At 50.5% G+C, this 24,261-nt stretch overlaps 1 protein-coding gene across 5 annotated transcripts in view; it reads left to right on the plus strand.

The window, feature by feature from the left end:
• CACNA2D2 (calcium voltage-gated channel auxiliary subunit alpha2delta 2) overlaps positions 1-24,261 on the plus strand; it is a 167,337-nt gene that overhangs the window by 29,293 nt on the left and 113,783 nt on the right. Inside the window, exon 1 of one of the 5 annotated variants that reach the window (XM_068694172.1) lies at positions 3,250-3,303. The exons of the other annotated variants lie outside the window; for them this stretch is intronic. Within the exon in view, the coding sequence (XP_068550273.1) occupies positions 3,265-3,303 (39 nt within the window). The 5' untranslated portion in view covers positions 3,250-3,264. Of the gene's footprint in view, positions 1-3,249; positions 3,304-24,261 lie in introns of those variants that run through there. 5 annotated transcript variants of the gene reach the window in all.

Here is a 24,261-nt window from a genome sequence, read left to right on the forward strand (position 1 = left end):
TGTGGCCGTCTTTGAGTTGAGGCAGCCACAGGTGAGGAACTGTGATTGAGCCCTGCAAAAACAAGAACTTAGTTTAAAAAAAAAAAAAAAAAAAAAAAGGCACAACCCCACCACATACAAGCAGGGTTCTGGCTTGGATCTGAAGAGCTGAAGCAGCATCCACCTCGCACGCTGCTGCAGTCGCTTGCAGTAGCTCCCCTCCTGCGATGGGGTCTCTGCAGTGCCGAGTGCTTCACGTGGCTGCGGGAGCTGGTACAGAGCTAGCATCGCCTTAATGCCAGCACTGGGAGGTAAGGCGCTTCTATCAAAGGGGCTGCCGAGCTTTTCTCTTCACCTTTTTGATCTTGGCTAACTATTGGCACAATAGTAACGTAGCCTAGGCCTTCCTAGGAGGTGTGTAATGCCAGTTCTGCTCACTCTTGTTATCCCTGGGTATAGAAACAGTTACCCAGGTGTTCACTAGGCATGGAGAATTTGGGCAGCCTTTATGGTACCTTTAAATGAACCCTGTTAGAGAGTCGCTGCACTGCGTGCACTGAGCAATGCGTCTGTTCTCTGCAGCTGCTGGGTAGGGCAGGCCCTGAGAGGAGGGCAGAGCTCCGCTCCTTGGACACGTGAGGCTTGTGGCAGAGGTAGGAGTGGGATGCCAGCCTCCAAGACTCAGTCCAGCACCACGATGTGCACACTGGCCTGCAGGACTGCAGCAGAGCACACCCAGCTGTTTCCTTTCGAGATGTCCACCTCCTGCTGCAGGCTGGGGAGAAGCAGAGCCTGGCGCCTGTGTTGTGTGCTTGGGGCAGAGAGGAGGGGGCCGAGGGCAGAGCCTTGCATGTGTCTGCCTGGTGCTCTCTGTTCCTCTCCCCGTCTCCCCCCAGCCCACTTCTGCACGCTGTCGCTGTGCTCTCCCCGTGTTTGATAAGAGGAAGCGCGCGATGCCAGATAAACGCGTTCCCGTTCCAAACAGCTTGGGTTTATTTTAATCTGCCTGGGCCGTTCAGCAGCCTCAGCACTGCTCAGCACCGGCCGTGCAAGGAGGGGCATTTCAATGTGCTCGTCCTTGCAGCAGCTTGGTTTGGGAAGGGAGATCCTCCCTCACCCTTCGTGCAGGCCGGTGCCTTGCACTGCCAGCCCCTTGCACCCATCCTCTTACTTGTCCCTCTTCCTCCCTGCGACAACTGCGTCGCATCCATACTGGAAGGGAAGATGTCAGGGAAACATATGCTGCAGCTTTTTGTACATTTGCATAATTTGAGTAACGTGCATGAATAATTTATAGCTGCACGTGGCCCTGCCCCGAGCTGCTGTGCCCGTGCCGTGCGTGGCCGGGCTGCTGCCGACGTGGGAGCCCAGCTTTGAGAGAGCAGGTGTACTTGGCAGAGGAAGATGAGGCTTATGTTTGTAGGGGAAGGGCAGGCTGGAAGTCTGAGGCTAAAAGGACTTCAGGCTAGTCTCACCTGTGCTATTTCATGGAGCCTGACCCCAGCAGTCAGTAGTAGCAGCAAACCATTGCCCAGGCACCGTCCCGCTGTTCGCCAGCTCTTAGGTGCGCGACTTCTCAGGCTGGAAAGCTGAGAGTGCCAGGTGGGTTTCCTAAAGGAGTGACCTGGGTGACCAAAAAGGCGTATTCATGCTGTAGCAAATTTTAGTTTAAACTATATTTGGTCCTTCCCAATTGTTTGAAACCCTTGGCTGGAAAGCAGAGTGCAAAGGGGAAGGAGGTGCAGGCACGCATGCGTACGAGCTCATTGGTGTTACCCACTGGGAAACTGAGGCAGGTGGTCAAGCTGCCCACGGCCGTGTAACAAACATGTGGTGTGACCCGGGCTGCTCTCCATCAGGTGTACAGCATGTGTCCTGAGGGGGATGTGTGTGGAAGGGTGACAGGCACAGAAACAGTCCTTAAAGCCCTCACTTTGAACCCTTTCACTCTACAGAATTACTCTGGAAAGATAATATACCTGCAGTTAGTTGGTGAGTTAGCAAAAGCAGGGGATTGCTGCTGAGTTTTATGGAGTCATTTCTGATTTATACTGCTGTCAGCGACAAGTGAAACGAGCCCAGTGTTCAACAGACTGATGTTCAGGTGTGCACGGTCCTGAGCACGCTTCTCTGCACGTCGTGTCCAAAAACGTCCCCGACGTACTTCTCCAGTCCGTGGCCATGTGGCTGTGATGCTCATGAATATTCAGCAAACTGCTGCAGTTGGTGGTGCTGCCGTTATGCAGCTGTGTGAAGCCTTGGGGATGAGGAGACCTTGGTTAACATCTCCAAAATGTCTTGGCCTGGTTGTCCTGCCCCTGGCCGGAGGAGGCTGTGTGGTCCTCACATCTTTACCTGTTCAAAACCAACAGGCAAAATCTAGACCAGCCCTACTGGAATGCAAAGTGAATAATTAGGTGGAGATCATCAAAGTTTGCCGCTTTACAAACAGACATAGATTATTCTTTAATGGAAAGTTAATTGTTTTATTGTTCTCTCCAGATGGTTCTTTTCCCTTTCATTCCCAGGGGAATTGATACAGCCTGGGATTCAGTCTCCTGTGAGAGGAGCTGGTAACCAAAAATGCAACTCCATCACAGGTCAAGATAGAAAATAAAGAAAGAATGCGTGTTCCATCATAGTTTCAGGTTTTAGGCATTATTTATAGGCTGCAAGTGGTCCTGTGCTTCTCTCCCTGGTAGGCTGGTGGGGCCAACACTTGGGATCAGCCCCTGCCGAATCCCATGCTCCCTGCAGCTGATCCGGCACTTCCAAATGCTGGGCTGCAGAGCAGCCTGAGTGGAAACGTGCAGCTGCACTAAAAGCTTTAGGGAAGGAAACTGTTAGATATTCAGGGTTATTGTATGGGGGAAGCAGTACAATGTCATTTCTCTGTCATTCTGTACGAAGCAACGGAGGAGGGCTGGAAAGGTGGGGGAGAACACAGCAGAGGTGAGCTTTCAAAGGCACATTTGTGGTTTTTATGTTTTAGTGTGGCTTAAACCTGGTAAACTGCAGCTGCAGGCTTGCATGTTAAGTGAGCACGTTTACTGTTTCTCATTACAACAGATTACCTTTGACACCTGATGTGAATAACTCAAACGGCACCCTTATTGCAAACACCCAGCTGTGCTGGCCTATTGGCCCGCAATGATTCTGCTGGTTGTGTTACTTATTTCCTTCTAATTATTTAGAGTCAAAACACTACTAGAAGCGGGGAGAGAGAGAGAGGAGTCTGATATTAGACCAGCCTGTTCACGTTGAAAATCCTGGTGATCTGCTTACATGGGAGAGCTTGACTCAGAGGCTGAGGGCATCAGGAAGGTAAGCAGGTGAAGGAAGGAGATGAAGCAGGGAGGCGATGCTGAGGTTATGGGTTCTTGTTTTCCTTCTGTTGCTCTTTTGGGCTGAGCAGCTCCAACTGACACAAGTGCAGCATCTCCTTGTTCTGATACATCTGGGGGGGTGTTTCTGTGTGGGGATTTTTATTTGTCTGGTGCTTTTGGTTCAGTTACTTATGGGGCTTCTGGTTGTACTTTTTTTGTTTCTTAATTGACCTTTCATACCTGTAAGCATCCGGGACAGATGTCTTTGCTCAGCACCTACCATAACCAACAGCATCATGTTCTGGGGGCACTGACCATAGGATACACATCAAATAAGAGTGCTGGGAAAAACCTGGTCTGAATGAAATGTGGGATTATTTCTCTGTACAAAGAGGTGCTGTGAGTTAGAGGCATGGCTGTTTCTACCAGGGCAGTTCCCTAAATGCCTGGGTGAGTCCTTGGATGATGGGTGGCAGATGTAGGTGCTTGTACATGTCAGAGGAGCCACTCTAGGGACCATGTAAGCTGTAGCGTTAATTCTCATCCATTGGATGCCCAAGCAAAGCCTTCGCTTGTCGCTGGGAGCAAGGGAGCAGGTTTTCCATTCCCTGCTGGGACTGTAAGGCCAGGTAAATAGAGAAGGAGGACACAGCAGGGGGTTATGTGGCTTGAGGAGCATACAATATTGTAATGATAAATGTTGGATTGCTCTTTAAAACAAATAGGCTGTTGAACACACTGTGGCTGGTGAACAGAAGGGAAGAAAGGTGGATTTATTCCTGGTTCTTCTAAAGATCTGTTACGCTAAAACTCGCTTCGCTGTTCTGCATGCTGTCATTTTAAATTCTGGAAGTTCTTTCATTCTGTTTTTGTCATCAGGAATGACACTGGACCTGAGGTTAGGGCCCTGGGATCTTCTAAGGAGCCTCGGTTCCTGGCTCCCCTGGCACTGATTAGGCTGGGCCTTATGGTACTGCTTGTGGGGAGCATCAACAGCTGCCTGTTTCCTGCCCTAGCAGGGTGAGCCTAGGGTGCTCCAGACAACATGTTTAAAATTCAACCTGTCTTTTGTCCTGTGCCCCTTCTGCGGAGCATTAGCGTTTTGGAAAATCACATTCTTCTCCATTCCTCCCTTTTGTAGTGGGGGAAGAGATGGCTGCTGTACATCTGGTGCTAACAGACAGGAGGTATATGCACGGAGAGCATTCACAGCATCAAAACAGCGTATGCCTGGTTCTGAGTATAAATGATAGCTCCAATATACTCTTATACTCTGCGTCTTGTTGTTCATTGAAAAAGAAATCATAGCATGATAATACCATGCTTACATCTAGTGCATTTCATGGCTGATTATTAAAATTACTTGCAAACAAGTTTGCTCTCGCTTCCCAATATAGGAAAGGAAAACATCACAGTCTGTACGCTGTGAGTAGGTAAATTGAGGCTTAGACGAGGGAAATCCCTACTCTGCACACTGAGTCTGATGAAGGGCTGGGAAAGGAACTTGAGAATCCCAACTCAAAGACTTGTCTGCCTTAATAACCGTTCAATTTGTCACCTCTGGCTCATTACTACATCTATCAGCACTGAGCAACAGATACTAGGAAATACGAATGAGAAAGACAAACCCTCAGCTTTGAATTCTCCCGTCGGAGACTTATTTCTGGCATGTTTCACAAGCGGCAGCTTCTTTTTTATATTCCTGGGGTTTATAACATGGTGTTTTCTCTGCCACTCTGTGCTCGGCTCCCTCCCGTCAGCAGGTGATGTGCCTTGGTTCTTGCCTCGCCTCTGCTGTTGGTGAGAGTTTGCAGGGCTGTGCTCCTGATGCAGCGCCTGAGCAGCGCTCGATTGCTAGTTTTCCCTCCTCCTTAGATGTGTGCTAGCTCTTGAACGACATTTTGAGGTGCCCGAAGCATTCTGTGGAAGAAAATTAATTGGTTTTGACAAACCACAGCAGTCCCTTGGGTGCCTGGGAGTGCAACATTTATTGAAACCAGGCAGGAAATCAAAACGCTCTGGTGTTCATTCACCTCTAGTGCAGCTGTACGGAGGGGGAAAAAGGAATCCTTAACCTTGTTCTGGATTTCCATTCTGACATTTGGATTGTCTGCTAACTTTTTTAATAAAACCTTCTTCTTTTAAAAGAGATTTCAGTGGTCATGAAAGATGCCAGAGTGATGGCCCTGGGACTAGATGATCTCTGCATACCCCACAGAGCAAATGCAGCATCAGGGCAAACTTCCTTGCTGTCGTGCTTCCGCCTTGACCTGCAGCACCCCAAAGGAGGGAAGGGAATTGCAGTTTTTCAGCACTTCTCAACTTGGCCTCTCTGCTTATACAACTCAGTGAGGACTCAGACTCCCGCTATTGCAAAACAGCATTAAGGAAGGATTTTTCATCGCAGCTGTAGAAGTAACAACTCAATGCAAACCTCCAACTGCCAGCCCTCTGCTAGCAGAAACCATCTCCTGGCCCCACTCTTTCAGGAGTCTGGCCTGTCTCCCTAACATATGGGTTACAATCTGATTCATCCCTAAAACATATGCTGGTACCCTGAGCGAGCTGCGACCGTTCTTGTTGCAGGAGATGGCAGCCATGCGAGGTGTGCTGCGGTGCCTTAAGCCAGACACAGGCGTGAGCTCCCTTGTCCGCTCTGCACAGGTTGGTGTTGGTGGATCACCCTGAAAAATAACCAGCAGGTCTTCAGGGCTCTGGAGGCAAGCCTGGAAGATAAGAAGTGCGCTGGGATGTCAGGATGAGAAGCCAGCCTTGCCCTCAGAAACCCTGAAGGCTGGCTGAGGCCCCTGCTGGCGGTTGGGGTGCTGGAGATGGGGAGGTGATGAGGATGGAGGAAGGAAGCGCTGGCTTCTCAAGTCTCACCCCGAATCGGCTCCATCTTGGTGGCCTTGCACAGTAAGGCTGGCTCCTCTCTAGTTCATGCTGTTTTTCTCCATCCTTCTCGTCTCCAGTTTCAAGGAGACAAGGAGTCATTGCGCTCCTACCCCCCAAAAAAAGAAATGAAAGACGGTCTTTTTTCAGGTGAAAACTTTTGGCCTCGGTGTTTTTTTCCGAGCTTGGGACCTAGCTGGCGGCTTGTCCTGGTGGTTTATGAGCAGGCTGTGAAGCACTGCGTTATCTGTTGCCTTAAAAGTCCCCTATAGAGGGAGGCCACAGAAGGGGAGTCAGTGATCCTAAATGCAGCTGTGGCAGGTCTGGATGGGTGCTGTAGGAGAACCAGCACTTGTACGGGTGGGTCAGCGTGTGGAAGGCTCGCAGGAGGAGCGGCTGTGGCATGCATGGCATGGCCGTGCTGCTCTTTGGACCTGCTTCTTTCCTTTTTTCCTTGTCTAATAGTTCTGCGTTCTGCAATAACAATTATCTGCTTTGGATATCAGTGTCAACTGGTTCCAGCTAAAACACTAGATTAACTGCTTCGAAGCTTGTATCCCAGATGCCAGTAGTGACTGATACTGTTGAGTGGTTTCTAGCTAGAAAAGCCTTTGAGCGCTGTCGTTTTTCATGGGAAAACTTCCCATATGCTTCTCCAAGAGGCTTTTCTGGGAAATTAAGTGATGTGCTGTATACAGTGGTGGCATGAATCCAGGGAAGTTTGTCAGTACATCTTCTGTGACATACTTAAAATGGTGGTGCTGGCGGTGGGCTTGACCTTGGCCTCAGTTACTGCTGCAGGAGCAGGATTTGCCACCCAGCTATTGCTCAGATCCAGTGGGACTCCTGCAGTGCTCTACATGAGCAGAAAAACGCTGAAGATGAGATCTAGGAGGATCCCATCCCTAGGAGAGTGGCTGGCAGTATGCTCAGCCTTGTGGGGCACGAGGGCTTTCAGCTCCTGGTGGGATGTGGTAGCAGAGGCAGTGCTCTGGGCAAGCTTTGAGGGTCATGGGAATGGAGAGCTTTTGATGCAACTGAATGGCACTTCCTTTTCCATCTCTTCTTTAACCATCTAATAAAGGTCTCACGAGGATCATCTGACTGTGTAGGGAAAAACCCAGGTGTCCTGCCTCTCACACCTGGGGCAGCAGGACAAACAAATCGGGAGGGATCTCAGAAATCTGTTGTGCTAGATGTAGCTGTGTTGGGTCTCCCAGCTCTTGGGAAAGGAAGGGTACAGCACAGATGGTGAGGTAGGGAGCTTTCACATCCCCTGCAGAGAACAAAGAACACCTCTGGTGGCTCTCCCCTGTGCACCTCCCTGGAGCTGAGCCTCTGTTGGAGGCTCCTCGCTGCCCTGTGCCCGCAGTCCCGAGGCTCCTGCTGCTTCGCATTAGAGCCGTGTGTCAAGAAACCCCAGCTCCTGGGGTCAAGTGCTAAGTGTTTGCTTCTTTATCAGATATTTACTTAGGAGGATTTCATTATACTGAATCTACTGGCTTTGAATAAATTCACATGCAGTAAATTTATTCTTTTTCTTTTTGAAGGGACTGCTATGCTGGAGAAAATTTTAAAGACCATTTATACCAAAAGCAATTACTTTCCCGGTGATTCTGTATGTATTTTACTGCAGATACTGTATTTCTATTTGACTATGAGCTTTCTCCCAAGTGCCACCGCTGTGCAGGAAGTGGTGAAAGTTAGCTGCTTCAATCTGTGCGTGCTGGTGTTGGAACAAGCTCCACCTGCCTGCGTTAAAGCTGCAAGTCAGCTGTATCAGAGTCCAGGTGCGGTTGCTTTCTGCAACGTGGGTGGGTTGGTTTGTTGCTGGTGTGTCCATTTGCTGCTGAGTCCAGCGTGTCAGGTGCTGGTCTTCTCCAGCAAGGGGGTGGAGGTGAGCTGATGTGACCCCTTGGGGCACCTCCAAACCTTCACCACTTGGTCCGCAACCACCTGGGAACTGTATTCTATGATAGGGACAAGCCGAAGTGTAGGCAAAAGCAGATTTCTGTATGATTAGGAGTAACATATAAACACATTAAAAAAAAATCCATCTGCAAATCTTGAATATGTGGTGGGGCAAAGCTAAATTTCTTCACTTCAGCAGCTGGCTTGCTCTGGCAACGCACTGTAATGCCATATATTGGTGTCTCAGTTTGCTCACTCTATGCTCACAGGATCTCCCGCAGCCCCTTGACTGTGTCCAAAATAAAGCAGGAAGAAAAGCTGAGCAAAGAACGTAGGCAGTCTGGTCTGATAATCCATGCAGTCCTCTCTCAACTGGTGTATGTTTTATGTCCTGTGCCTCAAAGGAAGGAGAGCAGCCAGAGAAGTCGTTTGTCACCTCTGTGTTGGACAGTATAAAAATACTTGGTAGTTCCTGTGATTAAAAAGCAATGCTGTGGGGCTGGAGGTCTGATTTACCAAAATTACTGGTTGTGTAGATATTGATGGTGATAATAACTGTCCATCCTCCACTTAAATGCCGTCCTACCATTTCCAGAGAGCAAAGTGTGCATGAATCCTTTTGAAAATGGACAAGGGAAAATTGGGGCACATGCACAAAAGAGAAACAGGCTTATATTAAAATCCAGAAGGGTAGAATTTTTCTTCCCTGACATGAGTTTCTCATTAACAAGATTTGTTTCGTTAAGAAATGGCTTGTTGACTGATTTAAAAAAAAAAAAAAAAAAAAAAAAGGGAAAAACAAAACAAAAACCTTAAAGAAGCCCTGTAAAATTGCAAATTCTATATTCCATGCTGGATTTATTTTTTTTTATGAAACCAGTAATAGCTATAGTGCATGTCTGCATATTTCATCAGAAAGCAAACACTGTTTTTAAAGGGAAACGATTATACAGAAAAAAAATGTAATTATAAATGTCTTCTGTTATAGTGTATAATAAGCGTGCTCAGGTCGAACTCTAAAACGAACAAAACATTTGTTAGCTGAGCATCCCTGGCTAAACCTTGTGGCTAGCTTTAACCCTTACAATAGACTGCAGAAAATACCATGTAGCAACTCTCCTAACATTGTTGCAGTGAGCTAGATCAGAAGTAATATTTATCTGAATATTTCTGTGCTTTGGGGATGCATAGACCACACATTGAATAATTAAGATCTCTTAAATTCACACTACCTAGAGGAGTAGTGAAATGCATGAGGATGGTGGTTGGTGAGGGGAGGCATGTTATGTGGTTTTTGGTGTTTTGTGTTTTTTAAACTTTCCCCTGTTTTTCCCCTCACTCTTTGATTAAGAGAGGCCATGTTTCTTGGTGTGGAACTAAAGTTTGCCAGGCCCCAGCTCTTCCTGAAATCACCAGGAGATGTTCTGCAGACCTCACTGGCAATTGCAGAGGCCACGTGTGTACCAACCCCAACTTCTTTGGCACAGAAATGGAACACGTTAGCCACTTCTGGTGTGATCTGGAGTTGGGGTGAGCACGTTGAAAGGCTTTCTGGGCTGGTTGTTAGCCAAGTAAGCCGCTTCTGGCTGGGAGAATCACATACCACGTGGGTTTTGACCTTTTTTATTTTCCTAGCTTGGCATTTTGTTCCAGGTTTCAAGACAAAGTGAAAACTAATTTCTGGATCGGGCGGGAGGTCTGCTAAATTTCAATTAGTCACGTAATTCAGCTAGAGCACAAACCTGAGCTGGGGTGCTGGCAAAGGAAGGATGGTCTTGGAAGAAGAGCTTTTGTGGCACAGGTAGCAGGCAGGCAGTCGGGACATCTGTGCTTGGAGCCTGTCCCTGCCACGAGCCTGGCAAGGCCCCTTGCCTCTGCGTGGCTTCCCCACAATAGAAATAGGTCGGTGGGCTTCCCTCTGGCCATGAGCACTTCCAAATTCACAGCTGATGAAAGCCGCTAACACCTGCCTCAGAGAAATCTAGGGGCAAATTGCCCGCCGTTTGTCATTTTTAAGTAAAAACCAAAGGAAAAATAGGCACGCTGGTTGTTTTGTAATTGTGTTTGGAAGCTGACACTCACTAGGTAGAAATGAGCCTGTACTGAAGGTAACGAAAAACTTTGGGCACATCATTTCAAGCGGGCACTACAGGGCTTTGCTCTGCTTTGCTAGGATTCATAGAAAAGTGAAATTTGGCAGATGTCTGGTTTCAGCTTTTGTCTGCTATTACAGCCCTCTTTATGGAGAACCAGCAAGCCTTGGAGAAATCACACAGGTGAACTCACTTAAATCTTATTTTCTTCCCCAAGCTTCTGAATGGGGGCGGGGGGTTAGGGCTCAGGCTGCTTCTAGTTGCTGGGGTCTGCCTCAGTTCTTGTTACTTCTCCCCTGGAAGAGTGAGCAGAAGCGAAATTGGTGCTGCAATATGAGGTGGCCCTGTTTCATAAGGACTTTAAGAGCAGCTGTTGAGGACAAACATTAGCCTAAGAAGGTCTCCAGGGGTTGGCTTTGACGGAGGTAATCTTTCTTGTAATGCTATTGCTAATGTGGATCTCTGTTAGCTATATGTAATAATTTCTTCCCCTGTATTTATTCTGGGACATCTCTAGGGCTGCTTTTATGTGCTGTAGAATATTTACCATGTTTTTTTCCTCTCTGTTTTGTGATGGTCTTATAGGACATATCTATTGCAGACCTGTTCTCTTTTAAAAGCATGGTGTTCCTCCTTTATCCCTCAGAGCAGGTTTTCGTATGCCTTCTCCCTCAGATGTCCTTCTCTGAACATTGCATCTCTGAGCTGAGGGTACTTCAGGTTGCAGTTACAGATCCTGCTCCAGGTATTTGCAGCATCAGGAGCAGGGGGGAGAGGAGTGGCACAGCCTCAGTAACCTCTGAATCTCCCTGGTAGCTGCTGTTTAGATGTTTCTGTTATCCAACAGATGCTTCCATGCTTCGGATTTATGTGAAGATGTTGGACTTGATGATCTTGAAGTTCTTTACCAACCTAAGTGACTGGAAAAAGCACATTTGGGTCAAACAAGGCACCCTATGCCATGGTAGATGTTTCTGCCCCACTCCCTTAGAAGCAGCTCACAGCCCCAAGTCCTGCAGCCGGAGGGACGTGGTGGGTCAGTGGGGTTGCCCAGGCTGTCCTGGGGGACTTTGGAGGTGCTGGGTGCCAGCCAGAGCCGGGCCCTGCTGCCTTCCCGCAGACCTGGGGCCACGTCACCCATCTGTGGTCTCCAGGAGGAAGGGAAGAGATCCCGCTGACCAAACTCGATTACTTTGTCAATGAGGATAAATGAGGATCATAATCCAATTGTTATGGCAATTGAAATGCAGCAAACCCGAGGCACCTTTCCAAGGCTTCTATATTTATACCTCACTTGTTTAAAGCAAAAGGAGCAGAGCAGCTTCTCCTAGGTTTTCCCTGCATCCCAAGAAAGCACGCTGAAGGCTCATACAAACCTGGGGTAGCTGCTGGGCACCAACAGGACCATCCTGCCGATTGGGTCGCCCCTGTGACCGCCTTGCTTTGTAAGCTTATTTTCAAGGGATCTTGTCCTGACACTGATCATTTCTGTAGGGGTAGATGGAGTCTTTTTCATTTGAAATCTAAGCTCATAGTTTGTAGTGTGCATCGTAACCTCTGCATGTTTGTAGCATTTAGGATTATGGGTGGAGGAATTTTCTGAAGGTCTACAAGCAAATCCGAACAAGCTTGTCTATTAATTATCAGGTCCTTTCAGGTATTTATCTCGGACAGTTCTTCCTACATTCCAGCGGATAATAACAAGAAGATAATGAAGACCAAATTTTCCATTGATGTAATTGCAATCTTGATACAGGCGGTATTGGAGGCAACCAGGTCATACTTTGCGTAAATTATTAATGATTGTTGTAGCCCAGTAATTAGATACGAAGTTAAGTCAGCTGCACAGCACCAACAAAGCGGGGTCTAATGTTGCACTAGACCTCTTTGCAGGCGATTTGCGTGCAGTGTGCTTGTTCTGCTGCCTCGGTGGCTGATGTAGACGAGGTGTGGGCCACGACCACTTCTACAGGGTAGACCAGATGGCCGCCATCCTCCGAGGTTGCTCCCTTGCCTTGCTGCTGCTGTGACCCCCGGGGAGAGGTTTTGCAGGGAGCTCTGCAAACACAGGGGTGATGCTCCTGGAGGACTGATCTCTCCCTCATCTCCTACACAGCGACCTGTGTTCCTGAGCTCACTGCAAGTCACAAAACCAATTACAAATTAAAGGCCAGATTCATGAGTTCGCTTCAGCTGCTCTAGCAGTACGAAACAGCTGCAAATTCGGCTTTTATGTGTTAGTAGCTTTGCCTTTAAAAGCATTTTTAAATGGTTTGAGATTGATGCTTAACTTCAAAGTGCTAACAAATCTTGCATTGCAAATTCCTCCTTGGGCTACTTGATTACTTTTTAACAATTTTGAAAACAAAGGAAATTCCTTGGGGGAGAAAAACTGTGCTAAGGTGAATAATGTTTTGGAGCATGCATCAGTGGAATTTGAGCAGAAGCTTTACAGTTCCAACTTGGAGCTCTAAACCCTGAGTTTGCCTGATTTTTGAATGCGTGCTATGATGTATGGTTCTGTTAGGCTAAGGAGTTCTCAGAATAAAAACAAAAGTCTCGGTTCCGCCCTCCAACAAACTAGTACAATTTATCTACTTGTTAAATTCATTGAATCATGTGAGTTTGGTTTTTAAACTGTGGTTATTTCAGTCTTATTCTTCATAAATTTCATTATTACTCTTCATAACAGTCATTCTTCATATTCTTTGTAAAAGGTCCTCTTCTGCCTTGTTCTTTTAATTGTATTAAGCAAAAACATAACGGTCATGATTAAGATACTTTGGGTTCTTAAAATATATTACTTAAATTCATGTTAAAACACAATGCATTTTAAGAAGTCTCAAATCATATATCCACCACGGAATTGAATTTCTGGAGGGTTTCATTGTTCGTCTCAACTTGCAGGTACTGCTGGCGTTTGTTTCCAGTTCAGTCTTAAAACATGAAACTTCCTGACTTCATCATGCATGTTTTTGCATGGTGCCTTTTACATATTTCAGAGTTACTAACATCCCTGTTCTACTTCATAATGCTTTTATTTGGGACCAATGGCAACTCATTAGGACTTGGGGGTTGTTGGTTTTTTTTTTTTTCATGTTGAAATTGGTTAGTGCTCTTCCCATTTAGCTCTGCCTTAGGATAAACTTAATGCAACTGAAAGGGTCAGGAGAGTAACATGTCCCTGCCACCTCCAAGCTTTAGGTGCCTAAAGGCCTCTCCGTGTACCCCTGCACAGTTTGGGCTCTTACTGTACAGTACAGATATGCAATTATATATATATATTTAAAGTCACTTAATGCAGAGCTGGCTGTCGCCTGGCGTGGCTCCTTGGTCGGCCTGGGGAAGAGCCATCATAGTCCTCCTTACTGGAACAAGTGAAAATCTCACTGCTTCCTCCAAATAAGCAATATGCTCTGTCAGCACAATAATATGTGCATGTGGACATTCACCACAACCTGTATGATCATTGCAACATTTGTGTAATTAATCAGGATTTGAGGGAAATGTTCACATCTATGCATGTGAGGCAAGGAGGAGCAGTCCTAGGTAATCCCAACCCCTCTGTCCCCTTGTTCCAGGTGCTGGGAATGCTCAGGGGCTGGGAAGAGGCCAGGGCTTGGCTCCTTGGCCCCGTCAATCCAGCAGCCTGTGCTGGGGGGCAGGAGGTGGGTGCCTCATGCTGCTGGTTGCTCCTGCACCCCAAGAGATTTGCCTGCTTTTAGACCATCAGGGTGAGGCCAGAAGAAGCCTTGCATCTTTGAGATGTATGAAAGCTGCCAGGCAGATCTTGAACGCTTTCTATAACCTGCATTTATCTGTATTTTGGCTTCTTTTTGAAGGCCAAGCTTCCTCTACCTCCTTGGATAGGACTCCTGCTATTCGCAGAATCCCTGCGTGGGTCTGGAGTTTGTCAAGTAATCTAATTCATTCAACGTTTGGAATTACCGTGCTAAAAAAAAAAAAAGTAATTTATTTTCTAATTATTCCCTGTCTTGCACAACCGTGCATCGCTGAAGTGTTGCTGTTTAAAATATTTATCTCTCTCCACTGCGTGATCTGCTTGAAGGCCATGGAGGGGCGATGAAATAAAAGCGCTCGTTCCCGGCACAGGCACATTACTTTGACTTGTCTTGGGCTGTTTTGACGTCTCCCTGTAAATACATTTATTTTTCATTAGGATGTTTCTGGGTTTGTGGCATCCAGGAAAGCCAGAGCCATTATGCTGCTCATCTGTTAGAGGCAAAATGAAGATAAACAAGTGTAATGAACTCCTGCCGAAGCCGTTTCGCTGTTGTCTTTTCCTTGCTGCAAGTGTGTGTGGATACAGCCTCCTTCGTGCAGGCTGGGTGGGTGCAAAGTGCTGCTGTGGCACCTCGTTTGCAGGATCCGGGCTCCTGGGGCTCGGCTGTAGCGCTGGGAGGGCGCAGGGCTCATGCCCAGCTCCCTGCAGGGAGCCCTGCTTCTGGCCTTGTAACCTCGCTCCCACCCCTGGCTCCTCCGTGTCCATTTAGCTGCCTCTGCAAATTTTTCCAGCTGGCCTGGATTTCTCAGGCACTCTCCAATTCAGGCCGTGTCTCCGCCTCTTATCTTTAAGAGCAGTTTCCTCCATCCCTCTGGCTGTGCTGCAAGGACAAATGTGCTGGAGAGGGGCACGGGGGCCAGGGCTGTGAGGTCTCAGCAGGCACCAGTGGGGCTGGGGGCTCCGGGGGGGCTGCACAAGACTCTGCTCATGCTGACCTTCTTTGCGCATGCCCCATCCCGGCGGTGGGCTCGGGACATCCCCTGGGGGCTGTGGCACCGCAGCAGGTCCTTGGTGTGATTTGGGGTTGGCGGGGAGGGAGGTGAAAGCAGCCAGGGACTGGAGCACAGTTTGGAGCTCAGAGAAATCTTGGGAAGGATGGAAAGTAAGCAGCAGAGAGGCATGAAGGGGAGAATAAAAATGAAAGCGAGTATTGAGGGTTGTGGGGTGGCAGATAGGCTCTTTCTTCTTCCCAGCCTTTCAATTATTTCTCGTTTATTTGCGCCCTTCCTCCTGCACCCAACCCCACCCTCCCAAGCTGACTCGCTCATTGAGTCTGAGCGAGTTTATGCTAAATTTTAAAATAACTTTTTTTTTTTCCTTCCTTCTCTGAACTGCTAATCTCCCAGGCTGAGGAATCCTGGGACAAAGAGGAGTCCGCAGAGTGGAACTCTGTAAAATTAGCTTTTGCAGTATTAGCGCCTGCACAGCCACAGCTTCGGGAGCTGCATCCCACCGCCCAGCTGGCAGCCTGCCTCCCTCCCCGGGGAGCCTGGAGGCGGGAGAGCCTTCCTCCTCCTCCTCCTCCTCCTCCTCCTCATCCCCTCTCACAGCCACCCTGCTGGTGCGAGGGGAGCAGAGGGGAGAGGTTTGCACCCGTTTAGGGGAGGGTTTAATTTGTGGTGTCGCTGGCCCTCCTGCCTCTATTAAAACACTTTCTCCTGCATGCAGTTGGGGCTCTGGTGGCTCCGTCCCCTGGTGGGGTGATCAGCTGGAATCGGGGTGTGGGGGGTGTTTTGGGGTGAAAGCACTGAGCAGGGATCTGGCGGGTGCTGCGTGTCGCCTTCGTGTGTGTGCTCAGCCCCGTGCCTGGCCCTGGGCAGCTTTAGCCTGTTGGGACCTCCACCTGCAGGTTTTGGAGCCGGGTGAGTGTTGCAGGCTTGTGAACCACTGCGGTGGGGAGAGACCAGAAGCAGGGGGGCTGTGGGGCTGCTCAGGGCGCTCTGGGCACCTGAGAATGCACCTTTCTCTTCTGTTAGGAGCATGACCACAAACCATGCCTTGTGCCCTAGAAACCCTTGCAGACCCTATAAAAACACAGTTCTGAAAGGGCTTTTAGGGCTCGACAAGGCAGCACTATGGTTGTTTTTTTTTCTTTCCATGCAAGCAATGGACAATACCCTAAAATCCAGCTCAGGGCTCCTTTTCATCGCTTTGTGTGCCCCCCGGGCCTGATCTCGGTGCAAGAACTTCCCTTGAGCAACTTCCACCGGTGTTTGCTCCCTGCAAATCACCTGCTCAAATCCTCTCCGTTGCCTGCATTTCTTCATCCCTCAGTGCTTCTGCTGCTGTTTATTAGCTCTCGGTGTGGCACCTGGGGAATTTGTTCATTGGGAAAGCAAAATGAAGTTGCGTTACAGCCTAACACACGGAGCCAGGTACTCGCAGCCCGCTGGGCCTGGAGCAGAATCCAGCGCTACCGCTGCAAGCCTCCCGTTTCCCCTCCCAGCCCGGCTCAGCTGATTGCCTTCTATTTTTCCTTGTGGTGTTGTTATTAATAATCATATAGCAATCTCCTCTGACAATCACAATCATTTCCTGGGAGAGAGCGAATCCAGGCCGAGCACATCCAGCTACCCGGCGGCCTGAGGCTGTGCTGCCAGCCTGATGAACGCCGCTGCTGCGCTTGGTGATGCTGGAAGCTGTGCTGGGGGGGGTTCAGCTCTGCCTTTCCCCAGGAAACTGGCTGCAGGGAGGAGCCGTTCCCGTCGAGGATAAAAAGGGACAGAGATTTTGGTGGGCAGCTGTGAGAAATCCCATGTGGCTGGGTGCCCCTGCCTGCAGAGGTCGGGTCGGTGCGGGGCTGTGCAGGGGGCTGGTGTCCCCAGCACGGTGCTGCAAAGTCTGTGCCGCCAGCGAGGGGCTTTGCAGGAGATTTATCAGGAGAGGAGCAGACTGAGCCCCACATGGCTGTGCTTCCCTTCTCCAAGCTGCTTTGTCCCCCCATAAGCCGCGTCCTGGGGAGCTCTGCTGTTGGCATGGGTGGCCGGTGAGGAAATGGGGGTGAAAGCTTGTCCCTAGAGCTCCCCAGTTTCTCAGTTTTTGCTCCCAGCTTGGCTCTGGGGGCTCGCAGGCACTGTGTGCTGCCAGGCTGCTCCGCTGGAGCAATTTCCCCTGTTGCCGTTCCTGACAGCAGCGCTTTCTCTCCGAGAAGCATCTGGCTGCTGAGTGTCTAGCAAGCGCAATTGGCCTGGATGGATGGGACGAGCCCGCTCCTCTGTTCTCCAAATAGTCGCTGCTAAAGGAGAGGTGGGCTGCTGGTCAGGATGGCGTAGGAGGTCGTAAAATGGATGCTTTGGAGAGTCGTGCTCTTGAGCAGAGGAATGCCAGAGGTGTAGCGTGGGGATTTGGGCTGAGGCAAGCAGCTTGGGTGGGCTTTGGCTCCTCTTCTCAGTGCAGGTACGGGGCTGGAGGGCTCAGATGCGCATCCCTGCACAACTGTGGCTCCCCTCCAGTGCTTTGAGCTTCTCTGCAGCCTCCTCCATCACCGAATCCAGTGAAAACACCACTGTTGTGTTGTCTGGTGGGGCTGGCATGGTGAGCTGTGCAGCGGGGGAGTGGGCACATGCACCACACCTGCAGGTCGTGGGGCTGCTCAAAGCGCAGTGCCCAGCACGCGTGGAGCTGCGTGCCGTGGCTCGGCTGCTGAAACGAGGTCAGGACACCCTGAGGAATTCAATTAACCACGCTTGACCAGGACAAACTAGGGCACTGGCTGCGTGAGCTTTTTGGCTAAGGTGAGTCCGCGGCCTGCTTGGTTGGCTCTAGGCTCAGCACCTTCATTTATTTTACCTTGGATTTTTGTAGCTTTGTTCTGGATCGGGAGCAGGAAGCCCAGATCTGAGCTCTCCTCGTGCCCAAGAAGTCTCTGCTAGGCAAGGCAGCGAGCGGTGCACCAGGGCTGGGCTGGGCTGGTGTTCCCGGGGCCACCTGGTTCCCCTCCTCTCCTTCACGTTCCCATTCCTTGCTAAAGCCAACTCTGACATGCGTTTGTCTCTTCTGTATTTCCTTGTGGATCTCGCTATGAAATATTGTGAAGTGGATCCTGTTTTATGTTACAAGCTGTTCGTAATGAGATTGGAGAGAGATACAGCGTTTGACTGCAGTGGCTGTTAATTTTAATATGCTGTGACTCTCAAGGTAGCTTTTTTCATCCGACATTGAACTTGCTCGCAGCTGCTGCTACAGCCTGCGTGGGGGGACGGGACGCGGCACCTGAAACAAACGGGCTCAGCGAAGGACAGAGGGAAGGGCTTCGTCACCGTTTCGTAAAACATGACTTGTGATTTTCTTAAATCACAGTGCCGGGTTGTTCAGAGGCTTGTGATTTAACAGCTCTGAGAAAAAAAGTTTGGCAGCAGTAACAGGCACAGGAGGGGGCCTTAAAAACGCACCCGGCTCTGCGGGGCAGAACACGGGCACGTGGCAGCAACGCCCGTCCTGCAGTGTGGGGCTGAGCAGCCAAGGTCCCTCACGGGGTGAGGGAAGGAGGGGAGCACGCCGGCAGCGTGAGGCCATGGGTGGCAGGGTAGTGCTCTGAAACGTTCCCTGGTGGCTGAGTTAGGCAGAGGTCGGTGAAACGGAAAGATGAGGGGGGTTAGGATGGGGCACGGTGGTCAGGACCTGGGAGGGAGGGCTCAGGAGCTATCATTCAGATGCTCGAGGCAGATTTTTGCTTATGTCCTAAACCAAAATACACTAAAAGCCCACTTGTGTCTGTAAAGCATCCGCTGCAGGGAAACCCTGAAGTGGTACGAAAAGGTTCCCACTGGGGATCTGAGCGAGCTGTGTTCGTGTTCTCAGGAACCACTTCTGGATTGAAGCTCACTGAGCTTTGGGAGCAACAAACAAGGTTTTTTAAGTTTTGCTGTTTTTCCTTTTTTTTTTTTTTTTTTTACGGCTCTTGAGCTGAGTGACTGCTCTCAGAGTGCCTTTTAATTCAGAGAGCGAATGTCGCCATTTGTGTTCTGTTTGTCAGTTGTCTGTGAGCAGCAGACTGTAGATGCAACCGTATTTGATCATTTGTCAACTTTCCCTTTTGTGCTGAATATCTGATCGCGCTTGCTGAAACCTCGTGCCGCTTGTGCCGGCTCCACTCGCTGCGGCAACGCTTGCAGGTGATGAAAGAAGAGAGGCTGGGACATGGCTACTGCACGGCTGCAACCGAGCGTTTGTCAACAATAAGGTACCAGCTCGGCTCGCTAATAGCAGACAGCGGGGAGGAGGTGGTTCCCGTTTCCATACGCAATTACTGGTTCCCTGGATCTGTGGGCAGACTCCAAGCACATCGAATCGTCCCTGCACACGATCCCCTGGCACATAGCTCCTCTCCCCAAAAGCCTGAGGGCCACGGGGCCGTGCTTTGACCTGGTTCCTGCTGTCAAGAGCTGCTTCCATTTGCTCGGTGAAAAAATCTGCCTGGCTGGCCCCGAGGGGCCTGTGTCTGCGACCACGTCTTGCCCTGCGCAGGCGCTGGCACGCAGCTCCCCAGCCGCATCGGGCTGCGCGAGCAGTGCCAAGGTACTTGTTTGTAGGTTCGGGTTTTTTTCCACTTTTGTGCCTCATCAGAGGCTGCGTTGCACGCTCGCACATGGCATATCAGGTCTCTTGCAGCACACTTCATTTAAAAAGCTAATTTGTAATTGCAAAGCAATACACATGCTCCAACAGCCCCCTCCTCTCCAAAGCAAACAGAAACGCCACAGAGAAATAAAATAAAATGGGATGAGAATTATCCATGCTTGCTCTGCGCCGCTTTTTGTCGAGTGGGGGGAAAGAAGGGGTGGCGTGAAGTTGCTAAAATAAATATAATAAAAGAGGAGAACAGCCTCGGCCGTGTACTCAGCATTGCAGGCTGGGAGAGGGGGGTCAGCCCTGCCTGCCTCTGTGCTGCTCCCGGCGGGGTGCAGAGGGAAGGGGAGGGCCAGGCTCGGCGCTGCCCCCCTCTTTTTGCAGCATCCCTGCAAAAAATAAAATAAGCAGGGTGGAATTAGGCCATGTAGCCTGTGGTACAGGCTCTGCTTGTTGGTATTGTTAATGGCTCCACTCAGAATATTGCTGACTTCCTGAACAAAAGCAAAAAAGCCACCCTTACAAATTAATCGTTGTTAATACTTTGCGCTCACTTAGCTGTGCACGCAGCCGTCCAGGGTGGAAAACGCTGATTCCCTCGTCTGACCGCTGCGGCAAGAAGACGGCTGGGGGGGGCACACGCGGCTCTGCAGCTCCTGTGCTGGGGTCTGGGGGTGCAGCCATGCCCGGGGGTGAAATACTCACTGGGGGGCTGAGCCCCCAGGCTCCTGGGGTAAGTGTTTCAGCAGCAAGTTCTCGGCCTTTCCATGCTGTGACTTCTTCCACTCCAAGCACTACCCGTGTAATCTCCTGCACATTGCAGAGCTACTTGAAACGGCTTCTTGCTTTAATGCTTGCCAGATTCCCCCCCAGCTGCCAGGAAGAGAGTAAGCAGCCGCTGCCTGTTCTACTTGAGAAATTCAACTGCCAAGTGGTTATTTACAGCGGGCAGAGGAATGAAAATGTTAAATGAAATCAATTGCTGGCAATGTGAAAAAAGGAGAGGGGGAAAAAAAAAAAAAAACACAACCCTTACAAAGTCAGGATTATGCTGGCTCCACGATGCAGCCACCTTAAAGGGATTGTGGACAACAAACAGAAATGTGACAACGGCAGAAAGCCGTGCCTGCAGTAACCCAGCCTCGTGCTGACTTCAACTTTTGTTTCTGCTTAATCTCCCTATTCTTGTCCAGTTTGGTCCCTCTCCTAGGCGGTGGGTGAGGAGATGGAAGAGCTTTGTGGAGGAAGCTGGATTGTGTTAAAACAGTTGTTTCAATTCATTCCAACATCAGGCTCCCTGCCTGGATTTAACCTGTAGGTAAATTAAGAATTAAAAACTAAATGAGCCCTATCTCCCTGACGGATGTTGCATTTTGCCTGAAAAATGAGGGTTGCTATTGTTATTTCTGCGAGCTTTTGCAGGGGGGGAGGTGGGAGGGAGGGCTACCTGGCAGGGCTGCTGGCTGCTTCACTCCTGGCTGGATCGCAAGTCAACTTTCTTTGGTGTCAATCCCTTCTTTATGTGGAAGCCTCGGGCTCCTCTGCGAAATCTCTGCAGAGAGAAGCGAATCACAGCCTTGCATTGGGCAGCGCAGCAATTAATCAGCCGTTTAAAAGGGAGACCTGCTGTCTTATAAAGCAATTAAAAGGGAACTGGTTGCTTGTGTAACTAATTTAGTGGGGTTACTAGTAAGTTAAAGATCCATTGTGGAGAGAGGAGCTGGAGTAAGTCTCTGGTACGGGGATTTAAAGAACGTGTTGGAGCCATGGGAGCACCAGATCTTCTTCTAAAACGGGAATCTTTAGTTTGCAGCCACATGCTGCAGTAAACGCTGTCCCCTCTGCTTGCCTGGCTAGAGCACTTGGCTGGAGAAAGTGGTTTTAACTCTTGATGATGAAATGCTTTTAAAATTCCTTTCTTCCTGAAATCTTTGCCGGATTTCTGGAGAAGAGGAGGAGGGTGGTGCTGGCTGGTGCCTGGAGGTGCGGGGTCTGTGCCTGGCCACGCAGGGTGCTGAGGTGGAGCTCGCCCTGCTGCAGGATTCAGCACCTTCGAGCCCGTGGTGTCTTCAAAGAAGAGTCTGTTGGAATCCCAAAATAACGAGATTCACGTTTAATTTTACCTAATCCACCATGTGCAGCTAGTTAGAGCAAAGGCAACCTAGAGGAATCAGGACTCTTCTTCAGTCTTAGTGATGGTTTTGCCTCTGTGCTGTCGCGACGTTGCCGTGTGGTTGAGCAGCACTGACTGCTCGATACCAAGCAGGGTGGCTGTTTCTAATCCCTCTTTGCAATTCCAGCAAGCAGGAGTAATTTTAGAGTAGATCTGCGGTTGGGAGGTTTGGTATTTCCAACATTTCATGTCTGAAGGGCAGGATGGGGTGGTGGGGAGGGCACCGGCTGCTCTGACTTCTGCCTTGGGCTCTGCAGCTCGCTCGGTGACCACAGGGAAGACACGAAACGTCTCTGTGCTCATGGCTCCCCTCACGGCACGGCGTTATTTGTTTCTCTACCTTTTCTCAAGAGCTGTATTTGCCTTATTTCACAGCTGCAGTGACCGGGCCCATGAGCCTGTCAGGCCCACTGCCACTCTCTTGTCCTACCCCGGGAGCGCGGTGGCAGTGCTGGCTGTACCGCCGTTCCCTCGCTGTGGCTTTGCTACATGAGTCAAATACAGGGTTGCGACAAGGATCTCCCTCTGTTCTGTGCTTGGGAAGCGTTGCTTTTTAGGGCAGCTTCTACAAGAGAGGCTCTGCAGCCTGGCCGTAGCTGCGGCCTAGCCCCAGCCCTTCCAGCAGCAGGCCCCGCCATGCAAACGCCTCCTCCCTACATCATTTCTCCTGACCAGCCCTTGCTTCAGTCGGGACTCATCGGCCCCTGTTCCCCACACCTCATCCTTGCCAAACTCTGAGCGTGGGCTCACAGTCATGGGGCTGCCGTGCCTGCCGAGCCGGCCCTTCAGCTGCACCCAGCAGCTCGGCGCCCAGCCCCTCCGCTCCGAAGGGAAACGGCAGCCTGCTGAGCCAGCCCGCAAATTGAGTTTGAAGTCTTTAAGTGGGAAAGAAAATTTTTGTGACAAGTGATTTCCCTGAGCAGGTGACAAACGGTAATGAAGCAGGGTGGTTTGGCTAGGAAGGTTTCTGACAGCAGCTGCGTTCCCTTCCTCTCCCGCAAGCAATATGGGTGGGAGAGGACTCCTGGAAACCTGCCCGTGTGTGCAGGGTGGGCCTGGGTTTTAGCTTTCCCATCCTTTTTCCCCAAAATGTCTCAGGTAACCCTGTTGATAGGGCAGGTGACTGTCTACCTGCTGTTTAAGTCGCTCTCATGCTCCCAGCAAAGCAACGGGTTGTGAAAGGCTCGTGGGCAGATAGCACCGCAGGAAAAAACTGAGTGACATGGGGGAAAACTGAGTGACTCAGGGGAGAACTGTGTGACACAGGGGCTCCGAGGTGCTGGGATGCACTGTTGGTAGCACATCTTTGTGACTTCTTCCACCAGGGCAGCTCGTGCAGCACGAGGGCAGGTTTGGGCAGAAGAGCACTGTGGGCACTGCTCTGGGCCGGGGGTGCCCGCTGGAGGTGAGGCAGGGAGCTCTGCAGGCCAGCTGCTGCCAGCTCTTTGGGTTTTTTGTTCCCCGATTGCTGGTTATGCAGCACGTGGGTGGATTTTTTTTTCTTCAGTACGATGGCAGCTGCTGGTCGAGCAGTGCTGTGGATCTGTTTTGTTTCGGGGTTGCGTGCCCTGATGGGGTGGTGCCATTTCTGCCCGGGAGGCCCCAGGGGAGCAGCCACGGTCTGGTCCCTGAGCTGCTGCTGGGGACGAGCTGCCCCTGACCAGCGCCTGCCCCTCGGGGCTCCCCGTGTTACCTGCTAATGGGATTTCTTCCGCGAAAGGGTAGTGATGAATCACCCAGGCTAGACGCTGCTCTCTAAGGCCACCAGCTGCTGACCTTCAGGACAGCCAGATTTATACCGCCGAGCAGGCCTTGAATTCCTGATGCATGGGGCCGTGCTGAGCTGGGATCGCTCAGCCCCACTTTGCTCTCAGTCCTGTGCTAGGCTGACTGTTCTGGCTGCCTCTGCCTCCGCCGCTGCTTACACAGGCTGGGATCTGCAGCAGCACGCGAGGAGAGGAGGTGGTGGACAGTGCCCAGGCCCTGGCTGGGGCTCCTGGACCTTGGAGCTACGTTGCAGGTGGTCCCTGCAGCTCTGTCTCTCTCTTCTTGGCTGGGCATCCTGCCCCTGCCTTGTCTCCGTGCTTCAGGCTGTTTGTGGGACCTGTCCCCCCCAGCCCTGCTGTGCTGCAGGCACCCCCAGCTCCTGGCTCTGCACGGAGCAGCCCCGTTCTCACTGCTGCCCGGCGCCAGACGTGGTCCTGAGGGTGTACCAGCATGCAAATCCAATAATTCGGTGCTTGGATCCTCAGCCAGGCTGCTTTGCTCTTCTCGTGCCTCTTCATATCCCCTCCTTGTACCTGCCCAGAGTTGCTGGGCTGCTGGTGTTTGGGGTGTGCTGTGACAAACAGCTCGTGTTCTGCTTGGGAGTCATCTCCCAGGCAGAGAAGAGGATGAGGATGCAAAGCCTTGGTGCGGGCACGAGGAGCTGAACAGGAGTCGTTTCTTGGATGCTCTAGGTGCGTGTGGACCGGGGGAGGGATCAACCTGAGCAAGTGATGCCAGCTGGAGACA

This window comes from Anas acuta, chromosome 11 (assembly GCF_963932015.1).
Source record: "Anas acuta chromosome 11, bAnaAcu1.1, whole genome shotgun sequence".
NCBI lineage: Eukaryota > Metazoa > Chordata > Aves > Anseriformes > Anatidae > Anas > Anas acuta.